This window comes from Tachyglossus aculeatus, unplaced genomic scaffold, assembly GCF_015852505.1.
Source record: "Tachyglossus aculeatus isolate mTacAcu1 unplaced genomic scaffold, mTacAcu1.pri scaffold_265_arrow_ctg1, whole genome shotgun sequence".
Classification (NCBI taxonomy): domain Eukaryota; kingdom Metazoa; phylum Chordata; class Mammalia; order Monotremata; family Tachyglossidae; genus Tachyglossus; species Tachyglossus aculeatus.
The window spans coordinates 26,866-39,944 of NW_024044980.1; the positions used below are offsets into that span (position 1 = coordinate 26,866).

At 48.5% G+C, this 13,079-nt stretch overlaps 1 protein-coding gene across 1 annotated transcript; it reads left to right on the forward strand.

Annotated features, from left to right (window-relative positions):
- Positions 1-34: 34 nt before the first annotated feature.
- LOC119923792 (olfactory receptor 14A2-like) lies at positions 35-745 on the forward strand (the record flags this gene model as incomplete). The annotated part of the gene is made up of 1 exon (XM_038743032.1): positions 35-745. A coding segment is annotated over one exon (711 nt), but the record flags the coding sequence as incomplete, so codon positions are not given.
- Between the last annotated feature and the right edge of the window lie 12,334 nt (positions 746-13,079).

Consider the following 13,079-nt stretch of genomic DNA (forward strand, 5'->3'; position numbering starts at 1 on the left):
CATTGTTGCTGTCACCACCTTCGACCAGCGTCTCCACACCCCCATGTACTTCTTTGTCAAGACCTTGTCCTTCATAGACCTCTGCTTCATTTCTACAACAGTACCCAAATCCATTGTCAACTCCTGGACCAGTGACAGCTCCATCTCCTTTCTAGGTTGTGTCTCGCAGCTCTTCCTTGTGATCTTCTTTGGTGCTTCAAAGTTTTTTGTCCTCACTGCAATGTCTTATGACCGCTATACCGCCATCTGCTCCCCACTGCGCTATGAGCTCATCATGAACAAAACAGTCTGTGTGTGCATACTAGCAGCGCCATGGCTCAGTGGGGGTCTGTTTGGAATCTTGTTTTCAGCTTCTACCTTCTCCCTGACCTTCTGCGGGTCCAATGCTGTTCAGCAGTTCTTCTGTGACGTCCCCCCTCTGCTGAAGATCTCCTGCTCTGAAGTCCACATTGCCATTGATGTGAGTGTGGCTGCTGGATTCTTCTTAGATGCTGTATGTTTCATTTGCATCATTCTCTCCTATGTCTTAATCTTCTCAGCCGTGCTGAGGATGCCGTCCTCCGAGGGCCGAACAAAAGCCTTCTCCACCTGCCTGACCCATCTCACTGTCATCATCATTTTTCTATTTACTGCAGCATTTGCCTATCTCAAACCACCTTCAGACTCGCCCTCAGCTCTGGATCTGCTGGTTTCCATGTTCTACACTGTGGTGCCCCCCACTGTGAACCCCCTTATCTACAGCCTGAGGAACAGGGACCTGAAGGCTGCCCTGGGCAGGTTCCTAAAGGGGACATTCTCCCAGCATCCATTCTGGGACAAAATGTCTGTGTCCATTTACCAATAATCTCCTACTCCCCTTAAAAAGGAATTGCGCTTAGACATATCTGTATATACCACTGACCCAGAGTCCCAAAGAACAAGTCTGGATATTCAGGATTTGTCAAGTTCTTGGCGGTTGGTTGATAAGACTAGGTCGTGAATGACAATGCATTCCCTAGGAGGCCTCATGGCTCAATGGCTCAATGGCTCAATGGGTGTCACATGACCTGATTCTAATCCGAGCTCAGCCACTGGCCTGCTGTGTGACCTGACATTACTGTCTTACCATTGCTGGGCTCTCACTTCCTCTTACAATCTGAGCCCTTGTCGGACAGGAAATGGGTCTGATTAGATTGTAATTTCATCTTTTGGCTGTAAATCCATTGTGGGCATGTATTGAATCTACCAACTCTGTTGTACTGTACTCTTCAAAGTGCTTACTACAGTGTTCTGCACACAGTAAACACACAACAAATACCATCGATGGATTGAATCATTTTGTTTCTGTTTCATCACGTGGCACAGACGTGGACACAGAAATTAACACCAAATAATAAAAATGATAATAGTCATGATAATGGTGTTTGAAAGGGAACTCACACTCCTCCCCCCGTAAATCTATATTACTACCCCATAGAGACCTCTGCACTCTCGACCCCATCTGTCTTTCTCAGTGCATCATATCCCACCTCACCTCCCTAGCCTCTCTACCCAATCTTGATGACCAGATTACTGCTCTGAACTCCACTCTCTCTACTCAACTCAACTCGCTCGCTCCCCTTTGCCTTCACCGCTCTCGTACCACTAACCCACAGCCTTGGATCACTCCCACTGTCCACCTCTTTCGCTCTTATGCTCGAGCTGCTGGCCGCTGCTTGTGAAAGTCTAAACACCAAGCCAATCTTGTTCGTTTCAAGTTTATCCTATTCTATTTATTTTGTTAATGATGTGTATCTAGCTTTATTTTTATCTATTCTGGTGACTTGACACCTGCCCACATGTTTTGTTTTGTTGTCTGTCTCCCCCTTCTAGACTGTGAGCCCATTGTTGGGTAGGGACCATCTCTATATGTTGCCAACTTGTATTTCACAAGCGGTTAGTACAGTGCTCTGCACACAGTAAGTGCTCAATAAATACGATTGAATGAATGAATGAATGAAAGCCCTACTGAAAGCTCATCTCCTCCAGGAGGCCTTCCCTGACTGAGCCCCCTCCTTCCTCTCCTCCTCCCCATCCCCCCGGCCCTACCTCCTTCCCCTCCCCAAAGGACTTGTATATATTTGTACAGATTTATTCCTCTATCTATTTTACTTGTACATATTTACTATTCCATTTATTTTGTTAATGATGTGCATAGAGCCTTAATTCTATTTGTTCTGACGATTTTGACACCTGGCTACATGTTTTGTTTCATTGTCTGTCTAGACTGTGAGCTCGTTGTTGGGTAGGGACCGTCTCTATATGTTGCCGATTTGTACTTCCCCAGCGCTTAGTACAGTGCTCTACACATAGTAAGCGCTCCATAAATATGATTGAATAAATGAATGAATGAATGGGACAGAGACATTCACTGATGGAACTCTAGTTTCCAGAACCTGGGTTAGTAAATCATCACAGCAGGAGCCATTTCCATCCTATTCTTCCTCAAGCCAGGAATTTCTCCTTCCCATCATCCCATTCTCAAAACCTCAGTTCCCTTCCTCACCCCATTCAGCCTGGAGGAGAATCATAGGATGGATTCAGAGGATTGCCTTGCTCTGTCTAGCTTTGCAATCAGAAGATGTCAGAAAATGAAATCGTTCAATTGACTGATTGAGTGAGAAGCTGATGCTGCTGCCCGGATTGTCTTTGTCCAGAAACGCTCTGGGCATGTTACTCCCCTCCTCAAAAATCTCCAGTGGCTACCAATCAATCTGCGCATCAGGCAGAAACTCCTCACCCTGGGCTTCAAGGCTCTCCATCACCTCGCCCTCTCCTACCTCACCTCCCTTCTCTCCTTCTACAGCCCACCCCGCACTCTCCGCTCCTCTGCCTCTAATCTTCTCACCGTACCTCGTTCTCACGTGTCATCATCATCATCATCATCAATCGTATTTATTGAGCGCTTACTGTGTGCAGAGCACTGTACTAAGCGCTTGGGAAGTACAAGTTGGCAATATATCGAGACAGTCCCTACCCAGCAGTGGGCTCACAGTCTAAAAGGGGGAGACAGAGAACAAAACCAAACATACTAACAAAATAAAATAAATAGAATAGATATGTACAAGCAAAATAAATAAATAAATAAATAAATAGAGTAATAAATATGTACAAACAGTACAAACATATATACATATATACAGGTGCTGTGGGGAAGGGAAGGAGGTAAGATGGGGGGATGGAGAGGGGGACGAAGGGGAGAGAAAGGAAGGGGCTCAGTCTGGGAAGGCCTCCTGGAGGAGGTGAGCTCTCAGTAGGGCTTTGATGGGGGGAAAAGAGCTAGCTTGGCGGATGGGTAGAGGGAGGGCATTCCAGGCCCGGGGGATGACGTGGGCCGGGGGTCGACGGCGGGACAGGCGAGAACGAGGTACGGTGAGGAGATTAGCAGCAGAGGAGCGGAGGGTGCGGGGTGGGCTGTAGAATGGCCTGTCCCGCCATTGACTCCCGGCCCACGTCATCCCCCGGGCCTGGAATGCCCTCCCTCTGCCCATCTGCCAAGCTAGCTTTCTTCATCCCTTCAAGGCCCTACTGAGAGCTCATCTCCTCCAGGAGGCCTTCCCAGACTGAGCCCCTTCCTCTCCCCCTCGTCCCCCTCTCCATCCCCCCCATTTTACCTCCTTCCCTTCCCCACAGCACCTGTATATATGTATATATGTTTGTACATATTTATTACTCTATTTATTTACTTATTTATTTTACTTGTACATATCTATTCTATTTATTTTATTTTGTTAGTATGTTTAGTTTTGTTCTCTGTCTTCCCCTTTTAGAATGTAAGCCCACTGTTAGGTAGGGACTGTCTCTATATCTTGCCAACTTGTACTTCCCAAGCGCTTAGTACAGTGTTCTGCACACAGTAAGCACTCAATAAATACGATTGATTGATTGATTGATTGTCTAGGGTTGTATATGAGATGAGGATGAAACCACCCACAGTTGTTGTAGATGGTCAGTCACATTAGAAGCAGTTGGGATGTTGGGAGGCAGATGCTGTTGTTTCCATAGAAACCCTGGGGTGCAGCACCATTGCTGCAGCTTTAGGGACTGTGCCTTTATCTCCGCAGGGCGTCAGGGACCTCATAGGCAGAGGATTTTGGCATCGGCCAGGACACGAGGTCCCACGTGAGTTGATCCTCCAGGGGTTCCCCATGGTGCAGTGGCCGTGTTATCTTTGGGTACGGGGGACTCTCTGGAGAACATCTCCCTGCTCAGAGGAGATCAGAGAGGAGCTGAGGGTGCCATGCCGTCCCTTCCTTCATAGCCAGCTGCACCCAAGAAGTGGAGTGGAGAGAGGACCATCCCATGTCAGCCGAAGTCAGAGCCCTCCAGCCCCATGCTGCCCCAGTGAGTGTGACCAGGGGATGCTAGAGTGGGAGGGAGAAGCCATGATGGGGATGCAAGAGACGGAGCCATTCAGGGGAAGTGCTCACACACGGGGGCAGTGTCGGACTTCAGGGCAGGGCTACAACCACAGATGGGCGGGTGGGCTTTCAGGAGGGTACGTATTTGACAGTGCAGTGGCCCCAACCATCACTCATCTCCCCTTCCTCATCCACCTCCATCCAGCTAACATGGAAGTCGCTTCCTGGCTGGGGCCCTGCAGCACAGCATCAGCATTATGCTGTGGTCACTTAGGCCAGGAGTGGGTCCGGACATCAGAAAATGTTTCTGGTGAGAAATGACATGGAGGGAATGAGGGGGTGTGATTGGTTTTAGACCACGAGCACTATCATCAATTCCTCCATGCAAGAATGTTGGGTGAACATAATGGATGTAAGAGATTCAATCCCTTCCCTCCTGGACTTGTCCGTCTACCGGTGCTAGACTGACCCAAAAGAATTTACAGCTTAGGGGGAAATAAGAATGGAAAGGTGGATGCACGTCTTAAGAAGTGCTTAGTAATGTGAATCTGTAGGTAGGGAAGTACATTGAGCAGTTGTGAATGTGTAAATGCAGAGGTGGGATCTGCCCTGATTCGACATGGGGAGAAGAAACATCAATCTGGGCAAATTTGAAGCGGAGGGGGGGGGGATTCGGAAATAAAGAAGCATCTAAGCCATGTTTTGGAGAAGGGAATGTCCCTTTTCTTTCTTTCATTCATTCAGTCATATTTATTGAGTGCTTATTATATGCAGAGCAGTGTACTAAGTGCTTGGGAAGTACAAATTGGCAACATATAGAGAAGGTCCCTACCCAAATACGGGCTCACAGTCTAGAAGGGGGAGATGGACAACAAAACAAAACAAGTAAGCAGGAGACAATACCATCGGGTTAAATAGAATTATAGCTATATACACATCATCAATAAAATAGAGTAATGAATATGTACAAATCTACACAAGTACTGAGGGGAGGGGAAGGGGGTAAGAGGGTGGTGGGGAGGAGGATGGGGAGGGGAGAAGGAGGAGAGGAAAAGGTAGATCTATTTCCAAGGTGTGTAGGGTAGTTTGTAAAGACAGAAAGGGAAACAAGGAGGAGAACACCGGTCAAAAGCCTTGAAGCTAGTGGCAAGGAGTTGATTGGAGTCAACCAGACTTCAGTCCACTTCATTTTCCTCTGAGAACCACAATCAGATTTGTTGTGTCGGCGGCTGTTTGTGTATCCGAGGTTGGGCAGGGGAGGCAGTGAGCAAACCTTGGCTGGCGGAGGTCTGGAGGGGAGGAGGAGAAGGGAACCTTCTCCCATCACCTTCCAGGGAAAAAGTGTGTCCGGGCCCACGGAGAGGCAAATAGTAGTGGTAGTAGTAAGGGGACCTGGGTTCTAATCCTGACTCTGCCATTCATTCATTCATTCATTCAATCGTATTGATTGAGTGCTTACTGTGTGCAGAGCACTGTACTAAGCACTTGGAAAGTAAAATTTGGCAACAGATAGGGACAGTCCCTACCCAACAACCGGCTCGGGGACCTAGGTTCTAATCTTGGCTCTGCCGCTTGTCTGCTGTGTGACGTCGGGCAAGTCACTTTACTTCTCTGTGCCTCAGATACCATATCTGTAAAATGGGAGTTAAGAGTGAGTCTTACATGGTAGAAAGCCTTGAAGATCATTGTGAGGTGTTTTTGTTTCATGTGAAAAGATACATGGTGCCAGTGAAAGGTTTGGAGGAGAGATGTTTGAGCACTTCTATGTCTTTTCTTAGGCTATCGTGTCGTCTCTTCCCCATAACGAATGAATTGACACATCTCTCCAGGAACGCCCCATTCCTGAATGTGTAAATGCAGAGGTGGCATCTAGGTGGATTCGGCATGGGGACAAGAAACATAAATCTGGGCAAATTTGGAGGGATAGGGAGATTCAGACAGAAGGAAGGATCTAAGCCATGTGTTGGAGAAGGGAATGTCCTTGGAGAGGCACAGGTAGAAGATCTGTTTCCAAGGGCTGGAGGGGAGTTGGTGAAGAGGGAAGGGAAACACTGAGGAGAGCACCGGTAAAAAGCCTTGAAGCTAATGGCAAGGAGATGATTGGAGTCAACCAAACCTCAATCGGATTCATTTTCCTCATTTGTACCTTAGCTTGGGCAGTGGCTAGTGAGTGGAAGGCAATCTGCTCCAAGTCAAAACGCACCTGTTCTGGGCAGCAGTGGCAGGGGAGAGAGTCGAGAGTGGAGACTCAGGTTTACTGGGTGGAAGAAGGCAATGGTAAAGCACTTCTCTATTTTTACCAAGAAAACTCCATGTATACAGTACCAGAACGCTTGCAGATGGAGGTGGGGTATTCTTGGAGTGATGCGTCCATGGAGTCGCTATGGGTCAGAGGCGAATCGACAGCATAAGTCAAGACATGCCAGACCGCTGCACATTTTAATACTGTTGAGCATTACAAGTGACAAATAAATACAACAGGTTGATTTAATAATAATGATGATGGAATTTGTTAAACACTCACTACACGTGTAGCACTGTTCTAAATGCTGGCAAATTCCAAAAGGAATTAGTGTTGATTACTTCATCGATGCTATCAATCCATTGTATTCGTTAAGCATTTATGGTATGCAGAGTCTACCCAGTAGACTGTTACCTTCTGGTGGGCAGGAAAATATCTGCCAACTCCATTGGATTGAACTCTCCCAAGCATTTAGTACTGTGCTCTGCACACAGGGAGTATTCAGTAAATACCCTTGAGCTATTAATTGATGTGTTCATACCCCTACATGTATCAATACTGCTGAATTCTATAGGTGATCAATGAATACAACTGCTTTATTTATTAAAATGGAAGTCAATCCTATTTATTGATCACTTACAGTGTGTAGAGCGCTGTACTAAGTGCTTGATAGAGTACAATGTGATATAATTTGTAGAAGTGTTACCTGCCCAAAAGGATGTACAGTCTGGAGGGAATGCCAATGTTTCTAAATTGAAGTTCCCCTCTTCCTTTCCAGGGAATCAGCATCATCTCCCAGAAATGACCAACATCTCCACCGTGGCTCAATTCCTCCTCCTGAGGTTCTCTGACATCCGGGAGCTGCAGCTTGTCTATGCCATGCTGTTCCTCCTTGTCTACCTAATGGCCCTTCTGGGGAATCTCCTCATTATTGCTGTCACCACCCTCGACCAGCGTCTCCACACCCCCATGTACTTCTTTCTCAAGAACTTGTCCTTCATAGACCTCTGCTACATTTCTACAACGGTCCCCAAATCCAGTGTCAACTCCTTGACCAGTGACAGCTCCATCTCCTTTCTGGGTTGTGTCTCCCAGCTCTTCCTAGCGATCTTCTTTGGTGCTTCAGAGTTTTTTGTCCTCACTGCAATGTCTTATGACCGCTATGCTGCCATCTGCTCCCCGCTGCTCTATGAGCTCATCATGAACGAAACAGCCTGTGTGTGCATACAAGCAGTGTCATGGCTCAGTGGGGGTCTGGTTGGAATCTTGCTTTCAGCTTCTACCTTCTCCCTGACCTTCTGTGGGTCCAATGCTGTCCAGCAGTTTTTCTGTGACGTCCCCCCTCTGCTGAAGATCTCCTGCTCCGACGTCCACATTGCCATTGATGTGAGTGTGGCTGCTGGGTTCTTCTTCGCTGCTGTCTGCTTCACTTACATTTTCCTCTCCTATGTCTTCATCTTCTCAGCCGTGCTGAGGATGCCGTCCTCTGAGGGCCGAACAAAAGTCTTCTCCACCTGCCTGCCCCATCTCACTGTCATCCTCATTTTTCTCTTTACCACAGCATTTGCCTATCTCAGACCACCTTCAGACTCGCCCTCGGCTCTGGTTCTGCTGGTTTCCATGTCCTACACCGTGGTGCCCCCCACTGTGAACCCCCTTATCTACAGCCTGAGGAACAGGGAGCTGAAGGCGGCCCTGGGCAGGATCGTAAAGGGGACATTCCCCCAGCATCCATTCTGGGACAAAATGTCTGTGTCCAGGTACCAATAATCCCCTACCACCCTTTAAAAGAGGAATTGACCTTAGACATAACAATATATACCACTGACCCAGAGGCCCAAACAACAAGTCGGGCTATTCAAGATTTGTCCAGGTTAGGGCGGTTGGCTGATAAGACGAGGTCTTATCTTGAGAGGAGACAGGGGCATTCACTGATGGAACTCTAGTTTCCAGAACAGAGGTGAGTAAATCATCACAACAGGAGGAGCCATTTCCATATAATTCTTCCTCAACCCAGGAATTTCTCCTTCCCATCATCCCATTCTCAAAACCTCAGTCCCCTGCCCCAACCCACTTAGCCTGGGGGAGGATCAGAGGATGGAATCAGAGGAATCTCTTGCTTTGAAATCAGAACATGTCAGAGAATGAAATCGATCAATTTACGGATTGAATGAGAAACTGATTGTCCAAGGTGGTATATGATATGAAGCTGAAACCACACAGTTGATGTAGATTGTCAGTAACTTTAGAAGTAGTTGTGATGTTGGGATGCAGATGCTGTTGTTTCCATGGGAACCCTGGGGTGCAGCACCATTTTCTAGCTTTAGGGACTGGGCATTTATCTCCACAGGACCTCAGGGACCTCACAGGCAGAGGTTTTCGGCATTGGCCAGGACACGAGGTCCCACCTGAGTTGGCCCTCCAGGGGATCCCTGCGGAACAGTGGCTGCTTCATCTTTGGGAATGGGGGACTCTCTGGAGATCGTCTCCCTGCCCATAGGAGATCAGAGAGGGGCTGAAGTTGGCCTGCTGTCCCTTCTTTCCTAGCCAGCTGCACCCAAGAACTGGAGTGGAGAGAGGTCCATCCCAACCCAGCAGAGGTCAGAGCCCTCCATTCATTCATTCATTCATTCATTCATTCAATCGTATTTACTGAGCGCTTACTTTGTGCAGAGCACTGTACTAAGTGCTTGGGAAGTACAAATTGGCCACATATAGAGACGGTCCCTACCCAACAACAGGCTCACAGTCTAGAAGGGGGAGACAGACAACAAAACAAAACATGTGAACAGGTGTCAAGTCATCAGAAGAGATAGAAGTAAAGCTAGGTGCACATCATTAACAAAATAAAATAAATAGAATAGTAAATATGTACAAGTAAAATAAATAGAGTAGTAATCTGTACAAACATATATACAGGTGCTGTGGGGAGGGAAAGGAGGTAGGGCGGGGGGATGGGGAGGGGGAGAGGAAGGAGGGGGCTTAGTCTGGGAAGGCCTCCTGGAGGAGGTGAGCTCTCAGTAGGGCTTTGAAGGGAGGAAGAGAGCTAGCTTGGCATATGTGCAGAGGGAGGGCATTCCAGGCCAGGGGGAGGAAGTCTCCACACCCGGGGGTCGACGGCGGAACGGGCGAGAACAAGGCACAGAGAGGAGGTTAGTGGCAGAGGACCGGAGGGTGCGGGCTGGGCTGTAGAAGGAAAGAAGGGAAGGTGAGGTAGGAGGGAACGAGGTGATGGAGAGCCTTGAAGCCGAGAGTGAGGAGTTTTTGCCTGATGCGTAGGTTGACTGGTAGCCACCGGAGAGTTTTGAGGAGGGGAGTAACATGCCCAGAGCATTTCTGCACAGAGATGATCCGGGCAGCAGCGTGAAGTGCAGACTGAAGTGGGGAGAGACAGGAGGTTGGGACATCAGAGAGGAGGCTGATGCAGTAATCCAGTCGGTATAGGATGAAAGATTGAACCAGCAGGGTAGCGGTTTGGATGGAGAGGAAAGGGCAGATCTTGGCGATGTTGCAGAGGTGAGACCGGCAGGTTTTGGTGACAGATTGGATGTGAGGGGTGAATGAGAGAGCAGAGTCGAGGATGACACCAAGTTTGCGGGCTTGTGAGACGGGAAGGATGATAGTGCCGTCTACAGTGATGGGAAAGTCAGGGAGAGAGCAGAGTTTGGGAGGGAAGATAAGGAGTTCAGTCTTGGACATACTGAGTTTTAGATGGCAGTCAGACATCCAGGTGGAGATGTCCTGAAGACTGGAGGAGACACGAGCCTGAAGAGAGGGAGAGAGAGCAGGGGCTCTCTCTGATATGCTGCCCCAGTGAGTGTGACCCGGGGGAGGAGGAGGCAAAGACCATGATGGGGATGCAAGAGATGGAGCCATTCAGGTGAAATGCTCACGCACGGGGCCAGTGTCGGACTTTGGGGCAGAGCTACCTCCCCAGAGGGGCAGATGGTTTTTCGGGAGGGTAAATATTTGACAGTGCAGTGGCCCCAACCATCACTCATCTCCCCTTCCTCATCCACCTCCATCCAGCTAAAATGGAAGCCGCTTGCCTGGCTGGGGCCCTTCAGCACAGGGTCGACACTTTGGCCAGTAGTGGGTCCTGGACGTCAGAAAATGTTTCTGGTGGGAAATGACAGGGAGGAAATGAGAGAATGTGATTGGTTCTAGACCAATAGCACTATCATCAACTCCTCAGTGCAGGAATGCCGGGTGAACGCAATGGAGATAAGAGATTCTTTCCTTCCCTCCTGGATTTACCAGTCTGCTGGGCTAGACCGATTGAAAAGAATTTACAGCTAGGGGGAAATAAGAAGGGAAAGGTGGATGCACAGCTTAATAAGTGCTTACATAGTCATGTGAATCTATCGGTACGGAAGAGCTGTGAGCAGTTGTGAATGTGTAAATGCAGAGGTGGTATCAGGGCTGATATGGCATGGGAAGGAGAAACATTAATCTGGGCAAGTTTGAAGGGAGAGGGAGATTCAGGCAGAGGGAAGGATCTAAGCCATGTGTTGGAGAAGGGAATGTCCTTAGAGAGGCACAGGGAGCAGATCTGTTTCTAAGGCCTGGAGGGGAGTTGGTGAAGAGGGAAGGGAAACACGGAGGAGAACACCGGTCAAAAGCCTTGAAGCTAGTGGCAAGGAGTTGATTGGAGTCAACCAGACTTCAGTCTGTTTCATTTTCCTCTGAGAACCGCAGTCAGATTTGTTGTGTTGGCAGCTGTGTGTGTATCCAAGGTGGGGCAGGGAAGGCAGTGAGCAAACCTTGGCTGGCGGAGGTCTGGAGGGGAGGAGGAGAAGGGAATCTTCTCCCAACACCTTCCAGGCAAAAAGTGTGTCTGAGCCCAGGGAGAGGTAAACAGTAGTGGTAGCAGTAAGGGGACCTGTGTTCAAATCCTGACTCTGCTATTAATTAATTAATTCATTCAATCTTATTGATTGAGCGCTTACTATGTGCAGAGCTCTGTACTAAGCCCTTGGAAAGCACAATTTGGCAACCGATAGAGAGAATCCCTACCCAAAAATGGGCTCAGGGACCTGGGTTCTAATCCTGGCTCTGACCCTTGTCTGCTGGGTGACGCTGGGCAAGGCACCTTGCTTCTCTGTGCCTCGGAATACCCCATCTGTAAAATGGGAATTAAGACTGAGCCCTAGATGAGATAGGGACTGTGTCTGCCCAATTTTCTTGTATCTTCCCCAGTGCTTAGTATAGTGCCTGGCACCTAGAAAGCACTTAGCAAACACGATTTTTTAAGAAAAGTATTTATTGAGCACCCATTTGAAGTGGTGTATTGGACTAAGTGTTGGCAAAGTTTGAAAGCAAGTGACCCATTGCTTGTCTACAAGGAGATGAAAATAAAAATACTTACAGCACTGAGAATTCATTTGTTGATGAGTGTAAAGAGGATGCAAGTCACCACATTCGAGCCAGAGTATCCTGTAGGAATGATATCATCATCATCATCATTAATCGTATCTATTGAGCGCTTACTATGTGCAGAGCACTGTACTAAGCACTTGGGAAGTACAAACTGGCAACATATAGACACAGTCCCTACCCAACAGTGGGCTCACAGTCTAAAAGGGGGAGACAGAGAACAAAACCAAACATACTAACAAAATAAAATAAATAGGATAGATATGTACAAGTAAAATAAATAAATAAATAAATAAATAGAGCAATAAATATGTACAACCATATATACATATATACAGGTGCTGTGGGGAAGGGAAGGAGGTAAGACGGGGGGGATGGAGAGGGGGACGAGGGGGAGAGGAAGGAAGGGGCTCAGTCTGGGAAGGCCTCCTGGAGGAGGTGAGCACTCAGCAGGGCCTTGAAGGGAGGAAGAGAGCTAGCTTGGCGGATGGGCAGAGGGAGGGCATTCCAGGCCCGGGGGATGACGTGGGCCGGGGGTCGATGGCGGGACAGGCGAGAACGAGGTACGGTGAGGAGATTAGCAGCGGAGGAGTGGAGGGTGCGGGCTGGGCAGTAGAAGGAGAGAAGGGAGGTGAGGTAGGAGGGGGCGACGTGATGGAGAGCCTTGAAGCCCAGGGTGAGGAGTTTCTGCCTGATGCGCAGATTGATTAGTAGCCATTGGAGGTTTTTGAGGAGGGGAGTAATATGCCCAGAGCGTTTCTGGACAAAGATAATCCGGGCAGCAGCATGAAGTATGGATTGAAGTGGAGAGAGACACGAGGATGGGAGACCAGAGAGAAGGCTGGTGCAGTAGTCCAGACGGGATAGGATGAGAGCTTGAATGAGCAGGGTAGCAGTTTGGATGGAGAGGAAAGGGCGGATCTTGGCAATGTTGCGGAGCTTGCGGGCTTGTGAGACGGGAAGGATGGTAGTGCCGTCAACAGAGATGGGAAAGTCAGGGAGAGGACAAGGTTTGGGAGGGAAGACAAGGAGTTCAGTCTTTGACATGTTGAGCTTTAGGTGGCGGGCAGACATCCAAATGG